Here is a 27792-nt window from a genome sequence, read left to right as displayed (position 1 = left end):
GTGCTAGCTGCAAGATCCAGGTTCAATTCCCACTGCTGTGTGAAAGGAGTTTGTATGTTCCCACCCTGATGGCATGGGTGCTTGTGCTTCCTCTCATATTCCAAAGTCCTATGGGTTAGGGTAAGTTGCAAACATAATATGTTGGTGGCAGAAGCATGCCGACACTTGTGGGCTACCCCCAGCACATTGTCAAACTGTATTGGTCTTTCACAGCACGTTTCCATATACATGTGACAGATAAAGACATTATGATTGTAACTTACAGCATGTTTTTGTCTTGCACTGTATTGCTGCCACAAAACGTATTTACAGATGATTATAAACCTGACCCTGAATCCTGGAATTCCCTCCTCAAACAGCAGGGAATTGTGGGAACATATTATACAGGACAAGAAGTACGCAAGAAGGTGGCACAGTGCCATTTTAATAGGGCAACCCACTCTGGATTTACCAATGATACACACATTACAAAAGTTGTTAAACTTTGTCTAATACCACATTGTGATGAATTGCTTTCACTAGAGTATTATCAAGGAAAACTAGAAGACGATTTACAAAAGTACGAGAGAGATCAAGGTCTTGAGGATAGATGTGTTCAGTAGAAACAGGGCTTCAGGAAGAAATTCTTGAAGCCTAGGTTCAAGGCATGAAAAGTCAAGCAAACCCATGGACAGTTTTTGGAATTCAGGAATGTATAAAAGGCATTTTTTGGAGAATATGTATCTCAGAAGACTGAATATTTTGGAAAGCTTACAGGGAAAGAATAGGCCAAAGCAAGGGAGGAAAGTAGCAAAGGAATAAGGTTTTAAAACCAACATATGGCTGGTGCAGAGGTGAGCTAAGGGGGATGTTGAACAAGGCTGAGACTACTGGGGTTCATATGTAGCAGTACTTTGTACAAATTCAATAAAATCTCAAATAATAAAGCTACCCAAACAATGATCTCAGAATTAATGAATACTTCATCCATTGCTACAGGGCATCTCATTGAAATCTGTCAAATATTGAAAGGTCTAGATAGATGGATGTTTCCCATGGTGGGGGAGTCCAGGACTGGAGAACATGGCCTCTGAATAGAGGGACATCCCTTTAGAAATAGAGATGAGGAAAAATTCATTCAGCCAAAAGGTGGAATTCACTTCTACAGATGGCTGTTGAGGCTAAGTCACTGGGTGTATTTAGAGAGGAGGCTGATAGGATCTTCATTAGTAAAGGCATCAAAGGTTATGGGAGAAGGCAGGAGAATGGGGTTGACAGGGATAAATCAGCAATTATGGAATAGCACAGCAGACTGGATGGATCAAGTGGTTTAAGATGGCACTGGTGAAGCACAACGACTTGTTGGCAGGCGGCAAACAAGACTATGATCTACTTTATTAATTACAGTTTTTCTCAATAATGATCACTGCAATCAATAACCCGTAACTTCCCTTTCAGAGTTGAGCTTATGAACCACCTGTATAACATGGCATTTTTGTGGTGTGAACTTAAGTCTTGAAGGTGTAGGAAGGTTGCAGCGTGGCACGTATGCACCAAATCAAGGTGGCAGGGCCTGGGCCTGAGAGGGTGAGGAATGAGTAAATGTATAGCAATTGCTGGAGCAGACATTAAGGTGATTCAAAGCAGCAGATCTGAGGCAGGCCCCAGGCTTGAGAGCAAGGATAAGCTGATACATGACCAATTCAAGCGCCTAACCGGATCGGAAAGCTCAGGTATGGGCCAAACCGAGATAGCAGTCCCGGGCCCGAAGGTGTAATGAAGTGCCAGGGCCCGGGTCCAGGAGTGAGGAATGACCCACTGTTTGGCCGTTTTAAAAGGCTGTGGCCGGCAACTAACAGGTTCCTGGATTGGCAACACACGTCAAAGTTGCTGGTGAACGCAGCAGGCCAGGCAGCATCTCTAGGAAGAGGTACAGTCGACGCTTCAGGCCGAGACCCCTCGTCAGGACTAACTGAAGGAAGAGCTAGTAAGAGATTTGAAAGTGGGAGGGGGAGGGGGAGGGGGAGATCCAAAATGATTGGAGAAGACAGGAGGGGGAGGGATGGAGCCAAGAGCTGGACAGGTGATAGGCAAAAGGGATATGAGAGGAGCAGGAGGCCCAGGGAGAAGGAAAAGGGGGAAGGGGGGGAAAACCCAGAGGATGGGCAAGGGGTATAGTCAGAGGGACAGAGGGAGAAAAAGGAGAGAGAGAGAGAAAGAATTTGTGTATATAAATAAATAACAGATGGGGTACAAGGGGGAGCTGGGGCATTAGCGGAAGTTAGAGAAGTCGATGTTCATGCCATTGACTTCTCTAACTTCCTGGATTGGTTGTGACTGGCTTCGTGGCTGTAGACTTACTTTGTGAACTTGAGTTCCAAATGCTATTTCCTTATTTTTATTGTTTTCATGATTTGTTTTTTCCTTCACATTGGGTGTTCGATAGTTTTTTTAAAGATGGGTTTTATTGATTTTGTTTTGTGGCTGGCTGCATGTACGGACATTGAATTTCAATTCTACTTCTAGGTTTTATAGTTTAAATAACTCCTTCATTTCTAAGCACCAAAGTGATCAAAAACATTGACTAAAACATCTTTGTAAAAATTGTTATATTACAAAAGTTTCATGGGAGGAGGTGCAAGTTTTTTTGAAAGTCAAACCAGAAGGAAATAGAGGTACTGAAAACTTAGAAACATGAGATACTTTATTTTGTAAGAATGACATAGCAACATTAAAGGAGAAATCATTCCAGCTCTGGGAGTGTATTATGATGTTGAATTATCAGTCAAGTACATTTTACAGAAGGTCAAAATTAGATTAGAGAGATAAAATGTTTCCTTTTGCAAACTTCATTTGGCCCATCATCTGCTGACTGGTTCCGTTTCCTTCATGAGCCACTGCAACGCTTTCAGTTTTCCCTGTTTCTCCAGTTCTGCTCCCATCACTTCTCGGCATAACCGGTGGTAGCTGTTCAGCCAATCACGCTGAAAGACATTGATAAAAGTGGGATTATTCATCATAAAGTTAAGCACAGCAAAAAAAAAGTTAAGTGTTCTGTTGAGAGCATCAAAAGGAACTGAGTTTTGATACAAATGAGTAATGAAAACAAAAAGAAATCAGTCTTTGCAAGACAAGAGATCTTAGCATTCGAGAATGTAGAGCCAGATGGCTTTCCCACACTCCAAAGGGTGCCTGATAAATCTATAATTGTTCTAATCACATATGGGTCCACGGAATTAAGAGATTTCAGTCAAATAATTGTGCATATTGTCAGTACAAGTGCATATTGTCAGCCATACAACTCCTGTTCAAGTACATTGCAGAAATAAATATTATTTTAAATCCAATTACCCACAAATTTTAACTATTTAGGAAACTATAAAAGTACAAGCTTTAATTTGCCTTTGCATCTTCCTGCTGGGCCAAACTTTATTCATTCAAATCTAGTCTGTGGTAATTTATCTAGTCAATATTTCAGTTTCTCTAAACAGCATTTTATAATTCTTCAACACACACGAAATGCTGGAACTCAGCAGGCCAGGCAGCGTCTATGGAAAAAAGTAGTCGACATTTCGGGCCGAGACCCTCCTGCTGAAGGGCCTTGGCCCAAAACATCGACTGTACTTTCTTCCATAGACGCTGTATGGCTTGCTGAGTTCCTACAGCATTTTGTGTGTTGCTCTGATTTCCAGCATCTGCAGAGTTTCTCGTTTTTTATTATAATTTTTCACTTTCATTCTCTCTTACATTTCAGAACATTCATTTTAGGAAATGGCACACAGTTTATATACGAAATAAATATTCATAGATTTCAAAACCAATTTTGAAGTTCATTTTAAATGGCTGATTAAGATGTTCATATGTAGTAGGTGATGAGCTGCTATTGATTCTGCAGTCTTACTGGCAATCTACAGTGCCATGATCACCTAGATGAGACAACCAGTTGACAACATTTTAAGGACTAACAACTACCTCATTGCAACAAATTCTGTTCCCCAATCATTGTCAAGTTTGAACCTTCATGACATGAAAATGAACTTTATTTCACGTTATGAACTACAACTCCACACCCACCCTCAGCCCTAGAAACTTCACTGCCTTTCTTTTACCTAAGCTTGTCCAATATTCACTTCGTCAACCTCCTGTGAACTATCACTTCTCAGTATGGAGTACAATTCCCCTAAAAAGTCATCATTCCCCACCCCAGAAGCTTTCATGCTTTATGGTCTTATAACATTTTGTTACAGTGAATTTAATTCTGCTTTTCTGACACTGATCAACAGAAAAAGACTCCATCTGAAGCCAACAATCTAGTGCGCAGGTCAGGAACAATTGTATTGATGGAGATGTTATTTCTCAAGGGGATATCAATTACAGCCTTATTCCTCAAAACAAACAAGACACTATTTCAAACAGCAATTATTCCCCAAGAGAATCTTTTGCTCATTATGTGCAGTGTTGTATGATGTAGGCCGGTGGTCCCCAACCTCCGGGCCACGGACCGATACATTGCCGCGAAGCATGCAGGGGTGCGGTGGTAGCTGGAGTGCACCCAGCACATCTTTAAGAAAAAAAACAAAATAAACAAGTTAATTAATTAAGTGCCGCCCAGCACATAAATGTCGGCCCAGTTCAGAGGCGATTGCTGATTTCACTTGCTCTATGTGATGTTCACTCTTCTTTCCAGGGCTCTGGAGCCTTTAGCTGTTCCATTGTTTGGTCAATTTAAACGCCAGCCCAGACAGGCTGAAAAGACAGGGCTGTCAGGATCGAGGTGACATGCTGAATCTACACAAACTTCTAATAAAGTATAGGCGCTGCCGTGCTTTCTTTGTAATGACAGTTACGTGCTGGTCCCAGGACAGATCCTCTGACACTTTTCAGAGAGAGAAACATCGATCCTTAATGCCGAAGAGTTTAAAGTTATTGACCCTCTCCACCTCAGTTCCTCTAATGAAGACCGGCTTCTGGGCGGCACCTAATTAATTAGCTTGTTTATTTCGGCTTTTTTCTTAAAGATGTGCTAGGTGTGCTCCGGCTACTGCTGCACCCGTACATGCTTCGTGGCCCGGTATTGGTCCGCAGCCCGGAGGTTGGAGACCACTAATATAGGCAATCAGTCTTTTCATGAGTGTGACTGTTCTTCACAATTTTTTCTACAGAAATGGCTTGGCATTTGTCTTCTTCTGGGCAGTGTCTTTACAAAACAAGTGACCCCAGCCATTATCAATATTCTTCAGAGATTGCCTGGTGTCAGTGGTCACAAAACAAGGACTTGTGACATGCAGCAGCTGCTCATATCACACACACCACCTGCTCCTATGGCTTCATGTCACTCTGATAACGGGGAGGGGTAAGGGGGCTAAGGGGGGTAGAGTGAAGGAGCAACTTACACCTCCTTTAGAAGAAATATGTCACCCTTCCCTAGAGAAAAGGCCGATTTTTATAACCCCAAAGGGCATTACTAATTAAGAAGCAGATTATCTGGTCATAGGCATACAAGACCATGAAGATATTGGAGCAGAATTAGGCCATTTGCCTCACCGAGTCTGCTCCATCATTTCATCATGGCTGATTCATTTTCCTCTCAGCCCCAATCTCCTCCCTTCTCACCATATCCCCTCATGCCCTGACTAATCAATAATCTATTAACCTCTGCCTTAAATACACCCAATGACTTAGCCTCCACAACTGCCTGTGGCAACAAATTCCACAGATTCACCATTCTATGGCTAAAAAAATTCCTCATCTCCATTTTAACTGGACATCCCTGCATTCCAAGGCTATGTCCTCTGATCTTAGACTCCACCAACATAGGAAGCATCCTTTCCACATCTACTCTATCTTCTGAATTCCAGGAAGTACAGGCTCAGAGTCATCGAACCCTCTTCATATGATCCCAGAATCATTTTTGTGAACCTCCTTTAAACTCTCTCCAATATCAGCACATCCTTTCTTACATAAGTGGCCCAAAACTGCTCACAATAATTCAAGTGAGGAATCACCAACACCTTATAAAGCCTCAACACTACATCTTTGCTCTTTTATTCTAATCATCTTGAAATGAATGTTAATATTTGCCTTCCTCACCACCAACTTAACCTGCAAATTAACCTTTAGGGAATCCTGCACGAAGTCTCTCAAATCCCTTTGCATCTCATATTTTTGAATTTACTCTCCATTTAGAAAATTGTTTATGTTTTTATTTCTTCTACCAAAATGCATGAATTGAATTGACTTTATTTCTTACATCCTTCACATACGAGAAGTAAAAATCTTTACATAACCTCTCCATCTAAATGTGCAATGTGCAATTTATAGTAACTTGTAACAAATAGTATGTACAACAGAACAGTCAATATAGCATAGAAATACAATTGTATCAGTGTGAATTAATCAGTCTGATGGCCTGTTGGAAGAAGCTGTCCCGGAGCCTGTTGGTCCTGGCTTTAATGCTGCGGTACTGTTTCCCGGATGGTAGCAGCTGGAACAGTTTGTGGTTGGGGTGACTCGGGTCCCCAGTGATCCTTCGGGCCCTTTTCACTCACCTGTCTCTGAAAATAACCTGAATAGTGGGAAATCCACACCTACAGATGTGTTGGGTTGTCCACATCTCTTTCTGCAGAGTCCTGCAAAGTCCTGCAATTGAGGGAAGTACAGTTCCCATACCAGGCAGTGATGCAGGCAGTCAGGATGTTCTCAACTGTGCCCTTGTAGAAAGTCCTCAGGATTTGGGGACTCATGACAAACTTCTTCAACCATTTGAGGTGAAGGAGGCACAGTTGTAATTTTTTTCACCACATAGCTGGTATGTACAGACCATGAGAGATCCTCAGTGATGTGTATGCCGAGGAATTAAAGTTGTTCACCCTCTCAACCCCAGATCCGTTGATGTCAATAGAGGTTAACCTGTATCCATTCCTCCTGTAGTCCACAACCAGCTCCTTTGTTTTTGTGATATGAGGGAGAGGATTCTTGACACCACTGTGTCAAGGTGATGACTTCTTCTCTGTAGGTTGCCTCATTATTTTTTGAGATAAGGCCAATCAATGTCGTATCGTCAGCAAATTTAATTAACAGATTGGAGCTGTGTGTGGCAACACAGTCATGGGTATACAGAGAGTAAAGGAGGGGTCTCAGGCACAGCTCTGAGGGGCTCCTGTGTTGAGGGTTAGAGGGACAGAGGTGAGAGAGTGCATCCTACCACTTGGCGGTGATCGGACAGGAAGTCCAGGATCCGGCTGCACAAGGCACAGTGAAGGCCGAGGTCTCTGAGCTGCTTGTCAAGCCTGGAGGGAATTATAGTGTTGAATGCTGAACTGTAATCCAAGAACAGCATTCTCACATAAGCATCCTTCTGCAGATATGTAAGGATGGTGTGTAGAGCTGTGGCTATTGCATCATCTGTCGATCGGCTGTGTCTGTAGGTGAACTGTAGGAAGTCCAGTGTGCGTGGTAGCATGCTACAGATATTGTCCTTGACCAGCTTATCAAAGTATTTGCTTATATTTTTGAGGTGAGGCTGTCATTCAGACATGTTACCTTGGTCTTTTTATGCACAGGGACAATGGTTGATGTTTTGAAACACGAGGGCACTCTACACTGCCAGCTGTGCCGCGCATATCCCAAGTACCCGCCCTGGGATGCCATCCGGTCCCACAGCCTTGCAACCATATCTTTCCCGATTATGTATTCCACCTGTCACTTCATTGCACGTTCTCCTAATCTGTCCAAGTCCTTCTGTAGCCTCTCTGCTTCCTCAACACTACCTGTTCTTCCACAATTTTCATACTGTCTAACAGGCCACAAAGCCATCAATTCCTTCATCCAAATCATTGACAAGTAATGTAAAAAGACATGGTCCCAACACAGACCCCTATGGAACACCACTAGCCACCAGCAGCCAACTAGAAAAGGCTCCCTTTATTCCCACTCTTTGCTTACTGCCAATCAGCCACTGCTTTATCCATGCTAGAATCTTTTCTGCAAAACCATGGGCTCGTAGCTTGTTAAGCAGCCTCATGTGTGGCACCTGGTTAAAGGCCTTCTGAAAATCAAGTACACAACATCCACCAATTCTCCTTGTTCAGAATGTTGCTTGTTTCTTCAAAGAACTCCCAACAGATTTCTCAGGCAAGATTTTCTCTTAAGGAAACCATACTGACTATGGCCTGTTTTTATCATGTGCCACCAAATACCCTAAAACGACATCCTTTAACAATCGACTCCAACATCTTCCCAACCGCTGAGGTCAGACTAACTGTCCTACAATTTCCCTTCTTCTACCTCTTTCTTTCCTTGAAGAGTGAAGTGACGTTTGCAATTTTCCAGTCTTCCGGAACCATGCCAGAATCTAGTGATTCTTTTGAGAACATTATTAATGCCTCTCGAATTTCCAGCATACTGCTTGCGCCTTCCACAGTGAAGACTGATGCAAAATTCTTCCGGAAACATACAAGAATCCACTAATTCTTGAAAGATCGTTACTAATACTTCCACAATCTCTTCAGTCACATCTTTCAGAAACCTGAGGTGTAGACCATTTGATGCAGGTGACTTATCTACCTTCAGGCCTTTCAGTTTCCCAAGCAGCTTCTCTGTAGTAATGACAACTTCACTTACTTCTGCCCCCGGACACTCTTGAAGTTCTGGCATACTACTAGTATCCTAAAACACTGATGTAAAATGCTTATTCAGTTTGACCACCATTTCCTTGTCCTGCATTTCTAACTCTCCAGCATCATTTTCCAGTGGTCCAATATCTACTCTCACCTCTCTTTTACAGTTTATATATCTAAAGAAACTTTTGGTATTCTCTTTAATATTATTGGCTAGCTTACCCCTGTATTCCTTTTCCTGCTTAATGACTTTTATAGTTGCTTTCTGTTTGTTTTTAAAAGCTTTCCAATCCTCTAACTTCCCACTAACTTATGCTCTATTATACATCCTCTCTTTGGCTTTCATGTTGGTTTTGTCTTCTGTTGTCCGCCATGGTTGCGTCACCCTCCCTTTAGAATACTTGTGTTTGGGATGTATCTATCCTGCACCTTCTGAATTGCTCCCAGGAATTCCAGCAATTGCTGCTCGCTGTCATCCCTGCTAGTGTTCCCTTCCCATCAGTTCTGGCCAGCTCCTCTCTCATGCCTCTGTAATCCCCTTTACTCCACTGTAATGTGATACATCTGACTTTAACTTCTCCTTCTCAATTTGCACGGTGAATTTTGTCATATTCTGATCATTATCTCCTAAGGGTTCCTTTACCTTAAGGTCTCTAATAAATTCAGGTTCGTTGCACAACACCCGATCCAGAATAGTTGATTCTCTAGTGGGCTCTAAAAAGCCATTTCATGGGAATTCTACAAACTCCCCCACTTGGGATCCAGCATCAATCTGATTTTCCCAATCTATCTGCGTATTGAAATCCTCCATGATTATCGTAACATTATATTTTTTGACGTGCATTTTCTATCTCCCGTTATAATTTGTAGACTACATCTTTACTACTGTTTGGAGGTCTGTATACAATTACCATCAACATCGTTGCTCTTTCTTAGCTCAACCCACAGTCTACACCTTCCTTCCGATCCTATGTCACCTTTTTCTGATTTGATTTCATATTTTTTTTTAACCTACAGAGCCACTCCACCCTCGTTGCATTTCTGTCTGACCTTTCGATACAATGCGTATCCTTGGACATTAAGCTCCCATATAATCTTCTTTCAGCCACATTTCAGTGATGCTCACAATACCCCACATGCCAATCTGTAACTGTGCTACAAGTTCAACTACCTTACTCTGTATACTGCACGCATGCAAATATAACACCTTAAGTCCTATATTCATCACATTTTTCAATTTTGTCCCCATTTTACATTTAACACATCCAGTTGACTGCAATTTTCCCCTATCATCAGCCACTCTTTGCTAGCAGTCTCATTTCATTCTGCCTCTGTTTGTAAACCAACTACCTCATCATCAACCCTATCACTTTGGTTCTTCCTGCCAAATTAGTTTAAGCTCTCCGAACAGCTCCAGTAAACTTGACCGCAAGAATATTGGTTCCCTTTGGGTAAGGTGCAACCCATCTCTTTTGTACAGATCGTACCTTCCCCAGAAGAGATCCCAATGATACAGGAAACGGAAGTGGTGCCCACTACACCGGTTCCTCAGTCACGCATTCATCTGCCAAATCATCCTATTTTTACCCTCACGCAGTGGTGCACATGGTGAGAGGCTGGAGGTCTCCCATAATTCCCACATCTCAGTCACAGAACCAAACACTGCCCCTGAAGCCATTGCCACTGCACAACTGTGCCCTAACAGACAAGGAATAAAGTATAGTGAAGAAGCAACTTAGCTCGCTCCGGCCTGATGAGCCACAGCCACTCCAACACTAGCCCACTCACATAATGACTGTTCTGCTTGCCCCTGCCTCATTTTTATTCACCCTTTCAAATGAATCCTGTTCTCCGCTTGTGCGCAGTCTAACTCGAAACAACTGCCGTGAAGCACTGCCTTTAAACCTTGAACAATGAACCTAACTGAAAACGTAGCTTCTCTCATGCTCCCTCTCACTGACAGGGCACAATCCAATGCAGCATATACTTAATTGTATGCAAGCCCACAAAGTTCAAATTAACTACAACTTTTTCTACATTAAGTTCAAAATTCTTCACTAGCTCTAAATGTAGCTTATGACTTCTAGAGATCATGAAATATACTATGTCAAGACATTATTTTCTTTCTACAGACTCAAGATAATGCAAAACTCTGCACCCTAACCTGCACAAGTGCATTCCCATGTTTGCTGGCCGGCTGATATTAACAACAGTTTGGAATCAGCTCTACTCTAAAATTCACATTTCAAATCCCTTTGCAGCTTCATCCTTCCCTTCCTCAGTAACCTTGTCTACCCCTATAAGGCTCCAAAATCTCTGCATGCCCTCATATGCTGGTTTTGACTTTTACACTGTTAATATTGCACATTAAGCTGTCTAGAAACTAAACTCCGAAATTCTTTCCCACACTAATATTTACTTTGAATATCCATAAAACTTTGACAAAGATTACTTAGGACTAGCAATACAGACATGGAGCTCATTGGGATCTTGTGCCATATTAATTGTATTTGTAACAAGTGTGTATATTTGCTAGCAATTAAGTTCAAAAAGATAATTAGCTCTAGTTAACATTGTTTAGTTCTCAAATTAACAGTCCAACCAAAAATCTTGTTCACATCATTGTGTTGTAAAGCACATACTCTGTGAAACTATAACTAACAAGCAACCAACCACAATATACTTCAGCACCTAGCAATCTGCTGGAGGAACAAGAAACACCTGTGGGAGGAATGAAAGTGTCAATGTTTAGGGTCAAAACCTCCAGCAGATTGCTGGTTGTTCCAGGTTCTAGCATCTGCAGCCTTTTTTTACCTCCCCTGTATACTTCCCAATTGATGCACAGATATCCAAGGTGATCCTTAATTCATGTCTAAACAAATACAATGGATTCTTACCTCTTTTTCAGTGAGTAACTCAACATTCACCATTTTGCTTTGAATTGGGACAAGAGTCAATGCTTCAAATCTCAGGCTTTCTCTGTTCAAATATTGGTACTAAACAAAAATAAAATATTGTTATTAATTAATGCTTGATTTTCTTACATAAAGCTACTTTAGTGAACTACTGGTGAAAAACAAGGCAATAACTACATATAGCTCACTTTGCCCAGCAATGACAGATTATAAATCTTATGATGATCTAACCATTATAAGTGCAGGTCTAACCAGAAAAACAAATCTTCACCATCCTTTGCCATATATACTGTGGCCATTTTATTAAGTACATCTGCTTGATGTTGCAAATATCTAGTCAGCCAATCATGTGCCAGCAACTCAATGCATAAAAGTATGTGTACTTGGTCAAGAGGTTCAGCTATTGTTCACACCAAACATCAAAATGGGGAAGAAATGTGATCTAAGTGACTGTAACTGTGGAATGATTATTGGTGCCAGTTGGAGTGGTTTGAGCATATCAGAAACTGCTGGTCTCTTGGGATTTTCATGCACAACAGTCTCTCAAGTTTACGGAGAATGGTGTGAAAAATAAAACACATCCAGTGAGTCGCAGTTCTGTGGGCAAAAGTGCCTTGTTCATGAAAGAGATCAGAGGAGAATGGCCAGGCAGGAAGGCGACAGTAACTCAAACAACCATGCATTACAACAGTGGTGTGCAGAAGAGCATCTCTGGATGCATAACATATTGAACCTTGAAATGGATGGGCTACAGCAACTCCAGGTTCCATTCCTGTACCTAATAAATCGGCCACTGAGTGGATCTGTAAATATTTTTTTTTCCCTAATGTATCTTTGCTGTGTACATACATTTATTGATGCTTCTGGACACATCTTCAGTGATGTTCCTGGAATCATCGGGTGTTTCGGGTCTTTCAACATCATACAACCTCTTCCAGGCGACCCAGCCGGGGCTGATCAGACCCCAGCTTGTGTCCAGATGGCTAGCTATTTATGACTCCATGGCTCCCCTCTTTTGAGCCACAGCCATCTTGAGGCCCTCTCTGCTGCATCAGTGGTACTGCGGATGGCTCTCCTCTTCCTCTCTCCCTCGATGCCCAAAATGTTGAAGGCTCTAACTAAAGAATGGGCTACAAATCTCCTACAACCAACCTCCACTGGGAGACACCTCGCTGTCCATACAATAATTGCTCAAAGGGAGAGCAGGAATTTATCTGAAAAGGAGGATTCCAGGGATTATAAGACTTGCATTTTATCAATTTTGTCGTATTTACTTAATCATTCGTGCCTATTTGTCAGTTGTATGCCTGCACCAGTCATGTTATATTGCCTGTCATTATCATCTCTAGCTCAACATTCAGACTCCAAGGGATTTCCACCAGCTTTAAAGTAACAAATCGATGCTTCAGTAATCATGCTGATGATCAATTTTTAACTGCAATGCAATCAATGGGGGACCAAACAGAAAGCTAGAATCATGTTAGAAACAAAAATCTTTTTTACAAACTTTATTTTTCCTAAGGTAGGGGAAGGCAAATTCAAAATGCATCTGCAAAATGAATATTTCAGTGAGCTGTGGGTCAATCTATGTGACAAGCTGGGGCAAAGTACTGCTTCATTCAAATGAGAATCGGATAGATTTGTCAGAAAGTAATATATTTGAATGTAGCATGAGAAATATGAAGCACAGCAAGGTAAATGCGGCAGCACTAAAGAAAATATGACTCTAGAATATATTTTGCCAAGGCAAAATCAGTGGGATTTTCCTCATGCACTGTTGGGTGTGGATTACTTGATAAGTTATTGCTGTAAGTATTCAATGGATCAGATAGAGAGAGAAAAACAGACTATTCATAATAACGAAAGAAAGTTAGAGGTGTGTTTTAAGATGAAAGAAAAGCGAATAAGGGAGAAGTGAATAAAAAGGAAGATCTGTGATGCTGTAGACAAAACTAGATAACAGTTTCCAGAGTAAAAACGTGAACACAAATAAGATTAAGAACAATTAACGTGAAACATCTTCTGGAGGACATTAGGAGTCTAGCTTGATCTTATTTGAAATACGAGTACAGGTGTCCCCCGCTTTTCGAACGTTCGCTTTACGAAACCTCATTGTTACGAAAGACCTACATTAGTACCCTGTTTTCGCTAACAGAAGGTGTTTACACTGTTAAGAAAAAAAGCAGCGCGCGCCCCGAGCAGCCGCTCTCTCCCGGATTCAGAGCTGCATTCTCGCCGGCACTGCTTAAACACATGCCTGTGAGCAGCCGTTGGCAAGATGAGTTCTAAGGTATCGGAAAAGCCTGAAAGAGCTCGTAAGGGTGTTACACTTAGCGTAAAACTAGACATAATTAAGCGTTTTGATCGTGGTGAACAAAGTAAGGACAAAGCGAGTTTGGCTTGTGGAAGTTGACGAAGATGATGTTGAAGAGGTTTTGGCATCCAATGACCAAGAACTGACAGATGAAGAGCTGATGCAATTGGAAGAGCAAAGGATAACAATTGAAACCGAATGAGTAATGATAAAGTACAACTTTAATTTTGAAAGGGTACGTAGCTTTAGGGCATATTTGCAAGATAGTTTGAGTGCTTACAAAGAACTGTATGATAGAAAAATGCGTGAGACTCAGCAGTCAAGCAAGCCTTCCACATCAGCCACAGCAGACGACGAACCTCGACCTTCGACATCAAGGCAGGCAGAGATAGAAGAAGATGAGCTGCCTGCTCTAATGGAAACAGACAAAGATGAGATGACACCCCAGTGTCCCACCACTCCAACACCCAGGCTGCGGGCAGATACCGATTCGCAGAGAATGCAGCGGTAGCCGGGAGACACACAGCACATCTTTAAGAAAAAAGCCGAAATAAACATGCTAATTAATTAGGTACCGCCCGGCAATTGCCTCTGATCTGGGCCGACAATTACATGCTGGGTGGCACCTAATTAATTAGCTTGTTTATTTCGGCTTTTATCTTAAAGATGTGCTGTGTGCCTCCCGGCTACCGTTGGACCCCTGCATGCTTCGTGGCAATATATCAGGTTGCTGCCCGGAGGGTAGGGGCCACTGCACCACCCCAACCTCTGACTCAGCCTAACACACCATCATCAATGTGCTCGACGCTGTCCCAATTCTGGTAAGTGATACTACACTGTACATACATTATTTCTACTTTATATCGGCTGTGTATTTTTACATTTTATTTGGCATGATTTGGCAGCTTCATGGCTTAAAGGTTACTGGAGAGCGCTTGCGCTGTGTTTTTGCCAACGGCGCTTGCGTGAGATTTTCGCTACGGAGAACAGTTCAGGCAATGATTGTGGAAAAATATTTCTACTTTATATAAGCTGTGTATTTATCATATCATTCCTGCTTTTACTATATGTTACTGTTACTTTAGGTTTTATGTGTTATTTGGCATGATTTGGTAGATTATTTTTGGGTCTGCGAACGCTCACAAAATTTTCCCATATAAATAAATAGTAATTGCTTCATCGCTTTACGGCATTCCAGCTTACAAACCATTTCATAGGAACGCTCTACCTTCGGATGGTGCGGGAAACCTGTAATCGATTAGTAATTGTGTTTGTCAAGAATTAGATGTATATTCATAATCGAATAACATAAGTGAGATTTGAAAAATCAGAATTGTTATAATTTTACTTAATAAGTGATGACTGTCTCTTCATCATTTGAGACTTTTTAAGATCCCTATTTCATTGAAATAACAATGTATTTCTTCAGCATCACCAAACCGATTGAGAGCTACCAAAGAAAGAACGTTACTGCTACCAAATTAGACAAGTGTGGTCAGAATCCATAGCAAGGTGTATTAAGGATTTGCTGGATAGATCTGACGAATTGCTTAATCTACAAAGTTGCTAATTTCATTGCTAATTACCTTACTCTGTATTACACATACTCTATTTTCCTTTGGCATTTCCAATATTATCATCATTTGTTAAAAAGAAAACATGCTGTGAAAATTGCAATGGGTACAAACAGTCCAGCGATGATTTCAATGATAAAAGGATAGCCAGAGGTGAATATTATTAAAAATGCAAATGGACTAGAAATAGGAGATGAGCACAAGATGGTTAATATTATAAATGAGGACTACCATCATCAAGGACATTCACCATCCAGACCACACTCTCTTCTCACTGTTTCTATCAGGAAGCAGGTAGAGGAGCCTTAGGCCTCAGCACTACGTTCAGGAACAGTTATTACCCTCAACTATCAGGCTCCTGAACCAGTGTGGATAACTTCACTCGCCTCAACTCTGAACTGATTCCACAACCAATAGGCTTACCTTCAAAGACTCTACAACTTATGTTCTCAATACTTTTTATTAATTTATTATTATTTTGTTTTCTCTTTTTGCATTTGCACTATTTGTCATTTGCACGTTGGCTGCCTGTCCATTTTTTCGCAACTGCAGTTTTTCATTGATTATATTGTTTCTTTCTATTTACTCTGAATGACCACAAGAAATGAATCTCAGGGTTGTATATGGCGACATACATGTACTTTGATAGCAAGTTTACTTTGAACTTCCTTCAAGAATTCATGAAGTGAAACACGAACCTGTCTGCACTAAACAGTGATAACCGAGGCATAATGAATGATTTGATATAAATGAACTGTCAGAGATAGGCTGATAGGGCTCTTAACGAACAAATTGCTCAGTTGACAGCTGATCTGAAGCAGAGTATACTGCAGGTCGCTGAGGTTGAAGTCAATAACTGAAGTCCAGACTCTTAGACAAAAGTCTCTCTAAAGAATAGATTTTAAGGCTGCTGCTGTTTCAACACCATGGTAATAATATTTTACTATAAAGAATTCAACATCAGAACATCTGCACTCAGATGCTACTTGCCTGCAAATAAAATGTCTAGATTACCCAATGCTGAATAAAATATCTGCACCAGCATGTTGTGCATAATAACAGTAACAAGGACAGAAAATGTTCAAATCAAAATGGGGGCTAATTAGTAGCAATTGCACTCAGGTGACAGCTAGCCACAAGACTATAACAGCGCGCAGTCTGCTTCGTTTCTTTCAGGATCTGTGCACCGAAGCACATTTAAAAGCACCATTCACATCCCTTTCAAATCATACCACGGCAATGAACATTTGAAGAGTAGTCTACTATGATATAGAAAGCAAGTACATAGCGAGACCCCAGAAAAAGCTACATGATAATGATGTGTTATTACAATATCACTATTTTAGAATTAATATTTCTTTGCCAGAGAATGCATTAAAGTATCAAAGGCTCAGAGAAAATTTAAAATAAAGGGAATTGAACTATTAATGCAGTGGTCGTGAGAAACAAGTATCCTAATTTTTTTGTTCCATTCCCCTTCCCAGTGAAACACCACTGATTGCTTAATGATTAAAATTCATGGTGGAGAGAGGAATTTCACGGTACAAGTTAGTGCAACATTTTACAGTGCCGGCAACCCAGGTTCAATTGCTGCCGCTGTCTGTAAGGAGTTTGTACATTCTTCCCGACTGTGTGGATTTCCTCTGGGTGCTCCGGTTTCCTTCCATATCCCAAAGGCATAGGGGTGAGTGTAATTGGGCAGCACAGGCTAATTGGGCCAGAAGAGCCTGTTACCGTGCTGATTCTCTAAACAAAAAACAACAAAATCAAACTGAGGAACTAATATTGACTAAGCACACCAGGGCATGCATTTTGTTGAATCTTTCATTTTGTTGGCTAATATATTTGCTCTATTAAAATCTTTAAAAATACACTTAAAATAATGAAAGCAGAGAATTTCCAACTTTGGCAAATGATGTTTTTAAGAATGAGAATGGAAATGCAAAATATGAGGCAAAGTTGGACACTGAAGAAGCAATATTTGAAAATGGTTATAAACTGCATGTGTTCTTTGCTCAGCCATGTGGGACTGCCTGGCTAATTTATCACAGTGATTCAGTAAGGTAATAATGTGATTGAGAAACAACAATAATTGATCTAATCAGGCAAGTGGAAATATTTGTTTATTGATTGAGATACAGTGTGGAGTAGGCCCTTCCAGTCTCTGAGCCACGCCTCCCAGCAATCCCAATTTAACCCTAGCCTAATCAGAGGACAATTTACAATAACCAATTAACCTACCAACTGGTACATCTCTGGTCCGTGGGAGGAAGCACACAGGCTCACGGAACGAAGGTACAAACTCCTTACCTTCGGGCTGTGATATTCTTGCAATAAAGGGCTGTGATATTCTTGAATCCAGCAAGAAAATATCACAATGACAGTAAGCAGCTTCAAATTCCTGGGTATCAACATCTCAGAAGATCTTTCCTGAGCCCAAGATCATGATTACAAAGAAAGCATGTCAGCAGCTATATTTTATTATGAATTTGAGATTTAATATGTCACCAAAGAATCAAGCAGTTTTCTACAGTTGTACATTTGAGGGTATTCCGCTTGCATCACCAGCTGGTATGGAGGAGCCAGCACACAGGATTGGAAAAGCTGCAGAGGGTTGCAATCTCAGTCAGCTCCATCATGGACACCAGCCTCCCAAGCAATGAGGATAACTTCAATAGGCAATGGCTCAAAAAGCTGGCATCCATCAATAAAGAATCCCATCACCGAGGACACATTCTGTTCTTATTCTGACCATCAGAAAGTAGTTACGGGAATTTAAATACACAGACTCAACATTTTAGGAATAGCTCCTTCCCCTCTGCCGTCAGAATTCCAAATGAACAATAAGCCAAGAACACCATCTCAGTATTTTTGCTCTATTTGTACTAACTATTAATTTAATGCTAGATATATGCCACCACAGGTCAATGGCAGATGCAATCTCAATGGCTCTTCACATGGCTTTAGACCATCTGGACAACATAAACACCCGTGTCAGGATGCTGTTCATCAACCATAGCTCAGCATTTAACACCATCATTCCCACAGTCCTGATTGAGAAGTTACAGAACCTGGACCTCTGTACCTCCCTCTGCAATTGGATCCTCAACTTTCTAACCGGAAGAGATAGCAGAGGTATGGAACCAGAGGAGATGACAGAGGTACTTAATGAATACTTTGCTTCAGTATTCACTACGGAAAAGGATCTTGGCGTTTATACGGATGACTTGCAGTGGATTGAAAAGCTTGAGCATGTAGATATTAAGGAAGAGGATGTGCTGGAGCTTTTGGAAAGCATCAGGTTGGATAAGTCACCTGGACCAGACAGAATGTACCCCAGGCTACTATGGGAAGGGAGGGAGGAGATTGCTGAGCCTCTGGCAATGATCTTTGCATCATCAATGAGGATGGGAGAGGTTCCGGAGGATTGCAGATGTTGTTCCCTTCTTCAAGAAAGGGAGTAGGGATAGCCCAGGAAATTATAGACCAGTGAGTCTTACTTCAGTGGTTGGTAAGTTGATGGAGAAGATCCTGAGAGCCAGGATTTATGAACGTCTGGAGAGGCATAATATGATTAGGAATAGTCAGCATGGCTTTGTCAAATGCAGGTCGTGCCCTATGAGCCTGTTTGTATTTCTTGAGGATGTGACTAAACACACTGACCAGTGTAGAGCCGTAGATGTAGTGTATATGGATTTTAGCAAGGCATTTGATAAGGATTATTGAGTAAGTAAGGAGGCATGGGATCCAAGGGGACATTGCTTTGTGGATCCAGAACTGGCTTGCCCACAGAAGGCAAAGAGTGGTTGTAGACGGGTCATATTCTGCATGGAGGCCAGAGCCCAGTGGCGTGCCTCGGGGATCTGTTCTGGGACCCCTACTCTTCGTGATTTTTATAAATGACCTGGATGAGGAAGTGGAGGGAAGGGTTAGTAAATTTGCTGATGACACAAAGGATGGGAGTGTTGTGGATAGTGCTGTCAGAGGTTACAACAGGACATTGATAGGATGCAAAACTGGGCTGAAAAGTGGCAGATGGGAGTTCAACCCAGATAAGTGTGAGGTGGTTCACTTTGGTAGGTCAAATATGATGGCAGAATATAGCATTAATGGCAAGACTCTTGGCAGTATGGAGGATCAGAGGGATCTTGGGGTCTGAGTCCATAGGACACTCAAAGCCGCTACGCAGGTTGACTCTGTGGATAAGAAGGCATACGGAGCATTGGCCTTCATCAATCGTGGGATTGAGTTTAAGAATGGAGAGATAATGCTGCAGCTATATAGGACCCTGGTCAGACCCCACTTGGAGTACTGTGCTCAATTCTGGTCGCCTCACTACAGGAAGGACGCTTTTTTTTCAGTCTTGGTCTGTCCCATGTTTTGAGATATCACACCGGAGGAATATTGTATCATTTCTTAATGCATGCATTACTAAACGACAATAAAAGAGGACTACACGTCCTCATAATCTAAAAAAAACATAGAAAGGGTGCAGAGGAGATTTACAAGGGTATTGCCTGGATTGGGGAGCATGCCTTATGAGAATAGAGTGAACTCAGCTTTTTTTCCTTGGAGCGACGGGGGATGAGAGGTGACCTGACTGAGGTGTGCAAGATAAAGAGAGGCATTGACCGTGTGGATAGTCAGAGGCTTTTTCCCAGGGCTGAAATGGCTAGCACAAGGGGGCATAGTTTTAAGTTGCTTGGAAGTATGATAAGTTTTTTTTATGCAGAGATTGGTGAGTGCATGGAGTTGGCTGCTGGCGGCGGCGGTGGAGGCGGAAACGATAGGGTCTTTTAAGAGATTCCTGGATGGATACATGGAGCTTAGAAAAATAGAGGGGTATGGGTAAGCCTAGGTAGTTCTAAGGTAAGGACATGTTCGGCACAGCTTTGTGGGCTGAGGGGCCTGTATTGTGTTGTAGGTTTTCTATGTTCTATGTTCTAAGACCACAATCTGTGTGGATTTGTGATAACATCTCCTCCTCGCTGATGATCAACACTGGTGCACCCCAGGGGTGTGTGCTTAGCCCACTGCTCTACTCTCTCTATAACCATGACTGTGTGGCTAGGCATAGCCCAACTACCATCTATAAGTTTGCTGATGATACAACCATTGTTGGTAGAATGTTACTTGGTGACGAGAGAGCATACAGGAGCGAGATATGCCAACTAGTGTAGTGGTGTCACAGCAACAACCTGGCACTCAACATCAGTAAGATGAAAGAGCTGATTGTGGACTTCAGGAAGGGTAAGACAAAGGAACACATACCAATCCTCATAGAAGAATCAGAAGTGGAACAGTTTCAAGTTCCTGGGTGTTACGATCTCTGAGGACCTAACCTGGTCCCAACATATAGATTCAGTTATAAAGAAAGCAAAACAGTGACTTCATTAAGAGTTTGAAGAGATTTGGTATGTCAACAAATATACTCAACAACTTCTATAGATGTACCATGGAGAGCATTCTGAGAGGCTGCATCATTATCTGATATTGGGGGGTGGGGGGGGGGGGCTACTGCACATGACCAATAGAAGCTGCAGAGGGCTGTAAATTTAGTTGGCTCCATCTTGGGTACTAGCCTACAAAACACCCAGGGCATCTTCAAGGAGCGGTGTCTCAGAAAGGGAGTGTCCATTTTTGAAGACCTCCAGCACCCAGGGCATGCCCTTTTCTCACTGTTACCATCAGGTAGGAGGTACAGAAGCCTGAAGACACACACTGAGCAATTCAGGAACAGCTTCTTCCCCTCTGCCATCCGATTCCTAAATGTACATTGAACCCTCGGATACCACCTCACTTTTTTTTAATATACAGTATTTCTGTTTTTTGCACGATTTTTAATCTATTCAAAATACATATACTGTAATTGATTTACTTATTTTTTTTCTCTTCTATATTATGCATTGCACTGAACTGCTGCTGCTAAGTTAACAAATTTCACGACTCATGCCAGTGATCATAAACCTGATTCTGATAAAATTTATAGTTTTTTATGTACAATACAGCTTCATCCACAGTTTCCAGAAGACTACAATATATTTTTCTGCTGCTTGGACTAACACTGAATCTGGTCCAAAACCAATGGATGAAGTATCACTTCAGCTCACCCAAGAGAAAACCTTTCGCCATACACAGACCTATTTCCTCTCTGTATAACTGAAATAATCATTACTTTTGTATGAATTGACTCATCAATTTCTGAAAGATCATGTAGAGGGTAGTTGCATGGAATGGAAATTTGCAACAGTGAAAGGTGAGCTGCATACAACCTACGCTACAACTCAATATTCAGCTCTATTTCCCAAGAATCCTGCTGAGATGTGAATGAAGTCCAAGCTTGATTTTCAAACAAGGTAGATGTTACAAGGTAGATTAAATAATCTTGAACGACACCCAGCAGAGGGGAAAAGTCCAGCCAACAGGATTCTTTATACAGCCAATATTGTAAAATCTGAATTGCACGGAACAAGACAAAAACCTTGGGCTGATCATTTACCTTGGTTTTTGCGGGTACTGTCAGAAATATGCTTTCAATCCGTATTCCAAAACTACCATCTTCGTAATAGCCAGGCTCTAAAAATAAAGACAGAAATTTGTCAGTTAATGTTCTCCGGATATCAAACATTGTGCTCATTAGTTATGTCAGATGGCCATTACTGCATGAAGAGCAAAAGGGGTATTGTTAATTCAGTTTTAATGCTTTGTCTCATTTTTTCACTATTAGCTTTGATAGCAATGCAACAAGTCAGTTTCTTTTAGGTCATACCAAGTTATGTACTATGGCCTTTCAAGGCACTGCTTTCTATGATAGGATTCCTCTCTCTACCGTGAATTTTAATCATTGATGCTTGTATAATTAAGCAATCAGTGGCGTCTCGCTGGGAAAGGGAATAGAACACAACCAACTTAAGAGACGTTTTTGATGACTACTGCATTTATTTTCAATTTTCTGAGCCTTTGGTACTTTAATGTATCACTTGGCAAAGAACGATTGATTTTAAAAGAGTAGAATATCTGAGCGTAGAGCATATTAACAATGAATACCAAATTTCAATCGAGTACTGGACTCAGATACAATTGAACATGATTGCCAGCAACAATTTCAATTTTCACTACTTTACCAGTTTGTCACATTTCTCAGGCAAAGGTCTAGCAGACTGAATACTATTCCAGTAACTCTCTGCACTGGATAAACTTGACTCAGAAGCGGTAGGAAAACAAGCAAGCAAGACGGGGAGGTTGGAGTGGGAGACGGGGAGTGGGTTGGAGATAGAAGCTCTGTCAGAAGTGATGTCAGACAAGTATCAAAATTAAAAATGATAAAGTACATTTTTGGAAAATACGATATTCTCTCAAAACTGGTCCATGGCAGATGCCACCTTCAGAAAGCCCATGCTCGTATCTGGAGTATCTGACAAGAAAGATGCCTACATCAGACTATTGTTTATTGACTACAGACCCACCTTCCAATACAATTCTAAACAAACTCTTCACCAAACTCGGGACTTTGGGAGCCAATGTCTCCATCTGCAACTGGATCCTTGACATCCTGACCAACAAGCTGCTATCAATCAGAATAGGTAGCAACACCTCTGCAACAATTATTCTAAACACTGGCATTCCAGAAGATTGTATCCTCCATCCTTGACTATTTCCTGTATAACCATGACTACATGACCAGATTCTACTTTAACTCTATCTAGAAGTTTGTTGATGATACCACCGTAATGTTTCAGATAATAACAAGTCAGGAGATAGAAAGCTTAGTCATGGCAACAAACTTTCCCTCAATGTCAGTAAAACAAATGAGTTCCAGAAGGGGAGCAGTGCACATGCTCCTGTGATGAGGTTAACAGCTTCAAATTTTTGGGGGTGGGCATCACCAATAGCCTGTCCTGATTCAACTATGTAGATGCCACAGCCAAGAAAGCTCACCATTACCTCTACTTCCTCAGGAGACTAAAGATATTTGTTATGCCTCCATTGACTCTTAACAATTTTTATCTATGCACTATAGAAAGCACCCTATCTGGATGCAGAACGGCTTGGCATGGCAACCATTCTGGACGTGACCGCAAGAAAATCAGAGCTGTGGAGACAGCTGAGCAAATCAGAAACCAGGTTTGCCCCCATGGATACTGTTTACAGTTCTTGCTGCATCAGTAAAGCAGTCAGCATAATCAAAGATCTGCTCATCCAGGGGATTCTCTCTTCTCTCCTCTTCCATTGGGCAAAAGATACAAAAGCCTGAAAGTTTTTACCAAAGCTCAAGAACAGTTTCTACCCTGCTGTTATAAGACTATTAAAATAATTTCTAGGATGATATGATAGACACTTGACCTCAACCTCCCTCGTTATGGTCCAGCATTTTGCTTCCCTTCCCTGCACTGCACTTTCTCTGAGGCTGTTACACTTTATGGTGTATTGTTATTGGCACCCCACACAGACTTCCAATCTGCGCCTTGTAAGGCATGAAAATGCCCGACGCAAGCCTCTCATGGACTGAGTCGACGTTCCCCACCCCCGTTATTGTTTTAACTTGTTTTTCCTCAATACGCTGTATAGTAATTTGATCCTTATGAATAGTATGCAAGACAAGCTTTTCACTGTAACTTACACCATGTGACAATAATAAACCAACCCAATGTTCACATCAATACACAGGTTGAGCACCCCGTGTCCAAGATACTTGCGGCCAGAAGTACAGTGAGATAGTTTGGTATCACTATCATTTATGATTCTTAATTTATGTGCCACTGGTTCTTACACTTGTTCACCACACATATGTACTTAACAGTAAATATTATTACATACCATTAATATATTGAAAATTTAACATGAATCAGCTGTTGAACAACGAGAAACGACGACAGCTTTCGGTCTCCACCTACGATGCCATGTTTGATTAAAAGGTTGCAGCACACTGTATCTGTGTTTTAGGTTTATGTAAAGTATAAAAGCAAACAGCATTGTAGATTTGTTCTGGGGTTAGATGTTCATCGGTGATTATCCTCACATGTGTGTTCCAATGAATCTCTCTGCTGGATCTTGATCAGCTGACATTTTATCTTTAAAATTTTTTAAATCTTTAAAAATTAAATGTTGTGCCTTTTCTTAAATTTTTGCAACCAGCCTGATGAATAATCACAATAATCTTCAGTTCATTGCTCTTGGACTTTGTTTCATGATCAGCATACCACTAAAAGGCACACGCTCACTCCAACACTGATGAACATATTCTTTCAATACATGATCGAGAACTTCATTTTTTGCTTTATGCAGCATTTTTCTATTTTTCATTAACTTCTGTTCAATACATATGTGAAGCCACTTCTCAGAACTGTCTGAGATGTTCAGAGATCTGTGCATTGCCTGGGAACCTTCCCAGTGCTCAGTAAAATTTTCCATTTGTGACGTCACAACAGCGCTTGAAAAAAATCAGATTTTGGAAGACTTTGAAATTTTAGATAAGGGCGCTCATCCTATATGGTGAATTCTGGTTAACTGGGCCAACAGTTTTTCAGGGGAGATACTTATTTGGGACAGGGAGACTTGCCAAACAGTTTCTAACTAGCATCAGTCATGTACATTTCAGTGGCTGTTAAACACAATACTGTGAACAGTTCTTAAGTAGCACCAGTTGCATGTTGGTGTTCAAAAAGCAACAAATTTTGTCACTGATAGTTGGCGAGAAACTAGCAGTAAGACAATTCAGAACTGTTCAGCTTACTGCAGTTTCAAGCCTTCACGTTTGGAAGTGCCAGAAATGTTGATAATGAAAATGAAACTATTTCACTATTTCATCAAGTTAGGGACTACAAAAAATTTGAAGATATCAATAGTAATCTTGAACATTTCAATTAAGATGAAGATTTGGATGATGCAATTATCGAAAGCATTGTCTGAAAGCAGACCATTATCCACACTAGGTGTCTGCACTAATTTTGCTCATTTACAGTCAATGAAAGATAGCAGCATACACTGGATGAATTGCTCTGTCGATAATTATTAGGAATTACAGTTTTATAGTACCTGGTAGTATTGTTAGTGTTCTAATTTGTTATTCAGTTAAACAGTAGTTTGTCTTTTTTAATACATCTTTAACTATTTCCATGGAACTAACTAATTGGGACGGCCGCTTAATTAGGCCAAAATATACTGGTTCCGATGAGCCCAAATTAACACCTGTTTAATGTAAAGAGACATTAAATACATCTGTATTTAACATCTCCTTACATAAACTTCACTGCATCTTCTAATCAGAATTGAAGCATTTCTCTTGACGATTGTTAAAGTAAATGATCCTGTACTGTTGAGAATTGCAAATTTGATTGAGAATAGATGATTATATTACTAATTTAATCTTTCAGTGAAGTTTTTATATTCTTTTTGCAGTACCAGACAAAACTGTTTTACTATGACGTTACTACACTGGAGACAAAAAGGCAAAGTTAAAAAGACCTGTATTTATCACTTCAGTAGCCCAAAGAGCATCAAGTTCAACATGACTTCAAAAGCACATGGACCACTATTGCTGAGATAACTGCAGATATTTTGCCCACATCACCACAGAACAGCAAGATCATTGGACAAATGAAGTGGTTGGGGGATACGGTTGGGTAAACTATTTAACAACATGAAAGGAGTTGGAATAAAACAACATGGAAACAGGCCCTTCAGCTCAACTCATCAACGCTAACCCAGTTGCACTTATTTAGCCATATCCCTGTAAACCTCTCCTATTCATGTACTTTCAAATCAGTGATTCCCAACGGGGGCAGTGCTGCCTCCCAAGTGGGTGGCTATGTATCCTAAGGGGACATTAGCTGGTCGTTCAAGATTCTTGGGGGGGGGGGGGTAAGTGACACCCTAACTTGAGGCATGAGACCTGACCAACCGTGCTAACTCGCTGCCATCGTCAACATCCAATAGGCATTCCCAGTTTGTGTTAAGTTCTTTTATTTTAATTTAGCCCCATTACTGATGGATAAATATGTATGGCGTGATCTCTATGCATCTGAAGGTGGTGAAGCTTTGAATTCTAATCCAGCTAAGAAACATGAACTACAGAAAATGTGTCAATACAATGTTACATACCTAGAGTATGATTTTATTCCGTTCCCGTCAGATTAGCAATGCTCCATGTGCCTTATTTATAATACTGTTCTGCCTAATGAAGCCATGAAACCATCAAGATTGCAGGAACACATCCGTAAAAGACTCTCTGGAAGAGTATTACTCGGTTCCAGAAGATGAAAGAAGCATTTAAAAACGGTTGCACAGTCAAGTCATTTGCCAAGAAAGCTAAAATTTACCTTGATAGGGGTCTCAATGTTTTTTATAACATTTCCAAAATAATAGCAATATGTGGAAGATCTCATACAATTGGCGAAAGATTAAGAATGCCTGCTGTATCAGAAGAGCTCACCACTGTTCTCAAAATGGATACTGGCATTTTAAAATCAATTCCCCTGGATAATAACTGCAGCTCGTCTTATTAACAAAATGAGTGAAGACATTTAAGTATCAACTATACACAGAGTCACAAAAAAAAAGAGAATTTGGGATACAACTAGATGAGTCAGGCGTGTGAAACAATGAGCATTGCTAATGGCATATATATGGTTTATCAAAAATGGAAAAATTTATGAAGAGATTCTCTTTTGTAAAAAGTTAAAATGAAATATCAAACAAGAATCAATTTAAAATGAGCTCAAAATGTATTTGAGGATAAAATATTTCCAATTTTAAGCATGATTTCTTGTGCAACAGATGGAGCATCATATAATAACAGGTCACCATGCTGGTTTAGTGGCATTTATGAAAAAAGAAATTCCAAGTCTGTTTGCAATCCATTGCGTAATTCATTGTCAACACCTCCCAGCCAAAAACCTCGGTGACTTTTTTCAAGCACAACTCTTATAAGATCTGCTATAAACAAAATTAAAGCTCATCTATTAAATAGCAGAATATCTTGCCAGTTATGCCAAGATAATGATGAAGAATTTGAACGCTTGCTTCTTCATACTGAAGTGTGTTGGCTGTCAGAAGGTTGCTACTTAAAACGCTTCTTTGAACTTTTTGGCATTGTGGTTGAACTTTTGCTTAAAGTCGACAAGAGCTTGGGAAACAAGATTGAACTTCTACGTGGAGATGTGGCATTCCTAGCTGATCTGCATAACAAAATGAACATTCTAAATATGAAACTGCAGGGTGAGAATTTCAATTTAATCCAGGTGAAAAGTGCAGTGTCCACTTTTATCTTTTATCAGAAAATTGGAAATATATAAGGAAAACATTGGGAGAAGAGTGTTCTCAGTTTCCCTGCATGGAAAGTATAGCACTCTCTTTCAAAGACGGTGATTTGCAAGTGTACTGCTTACACCAGC

At 40.8% G+C, this 27792-nt stretch overlaps 1 protein-coding gene across 3 annotated transcripts in view; it reads right to left on the bottom strand.

Moving 5' to 3' along the window:
• Positions 1-2616: 2616 nt before the first annotated feature.
• The window catches only part of xpnpep1 (X-prolyl aminopeptidase (aminopeptidase P) 1, soluble), a 122417-nt gene continuing 97241 nt past the window's right edge, over positions 2617-27792 (bottom strand). For 2 of the 3 annotated variants that reach the window (XM_072238880.1, XM_072238879.1), the window contains exons 19-21: positions 21900-21976; positions 11495-11593; positions 2617-2963 (exon numbers count right to left, since the gene is read on the bottom strand). In XM_072238880.1, the coding sequence (XP_072094981.1) occupies positions 2841-2963; positions 11495-11593; positions 21900-21976 (299 nt within the window). In that variant the 3' untranslated portion in view covers positions 2617-2840. The remainder of the gene's footprint in view (positions 2964-11494; positions 11594-21899; positions 21977-27792) is intronic. The other variant, XM_072238881.1, reaches the window with a different exon arrangement.

The sequence above is a fragment of the Mobula birostris genome, chromosome 21, assembly GCF_030028105.1.
Source record: "Mobula birostris isolate sMobBir1 chromosome 21, sMobBir1.hap1, whole genome shotgun sequence".
In the NCBI taxonomy this organism is placed as follows: Eukaryota; Metazoa; Chordata; class Chondrichthyes; order Myliobatiformes; family Myliobatidae; genus Mobula; species Mobula birostris.
This window is presented reverse-complemented; position numbering and strand designations above follow the sequence as displayed.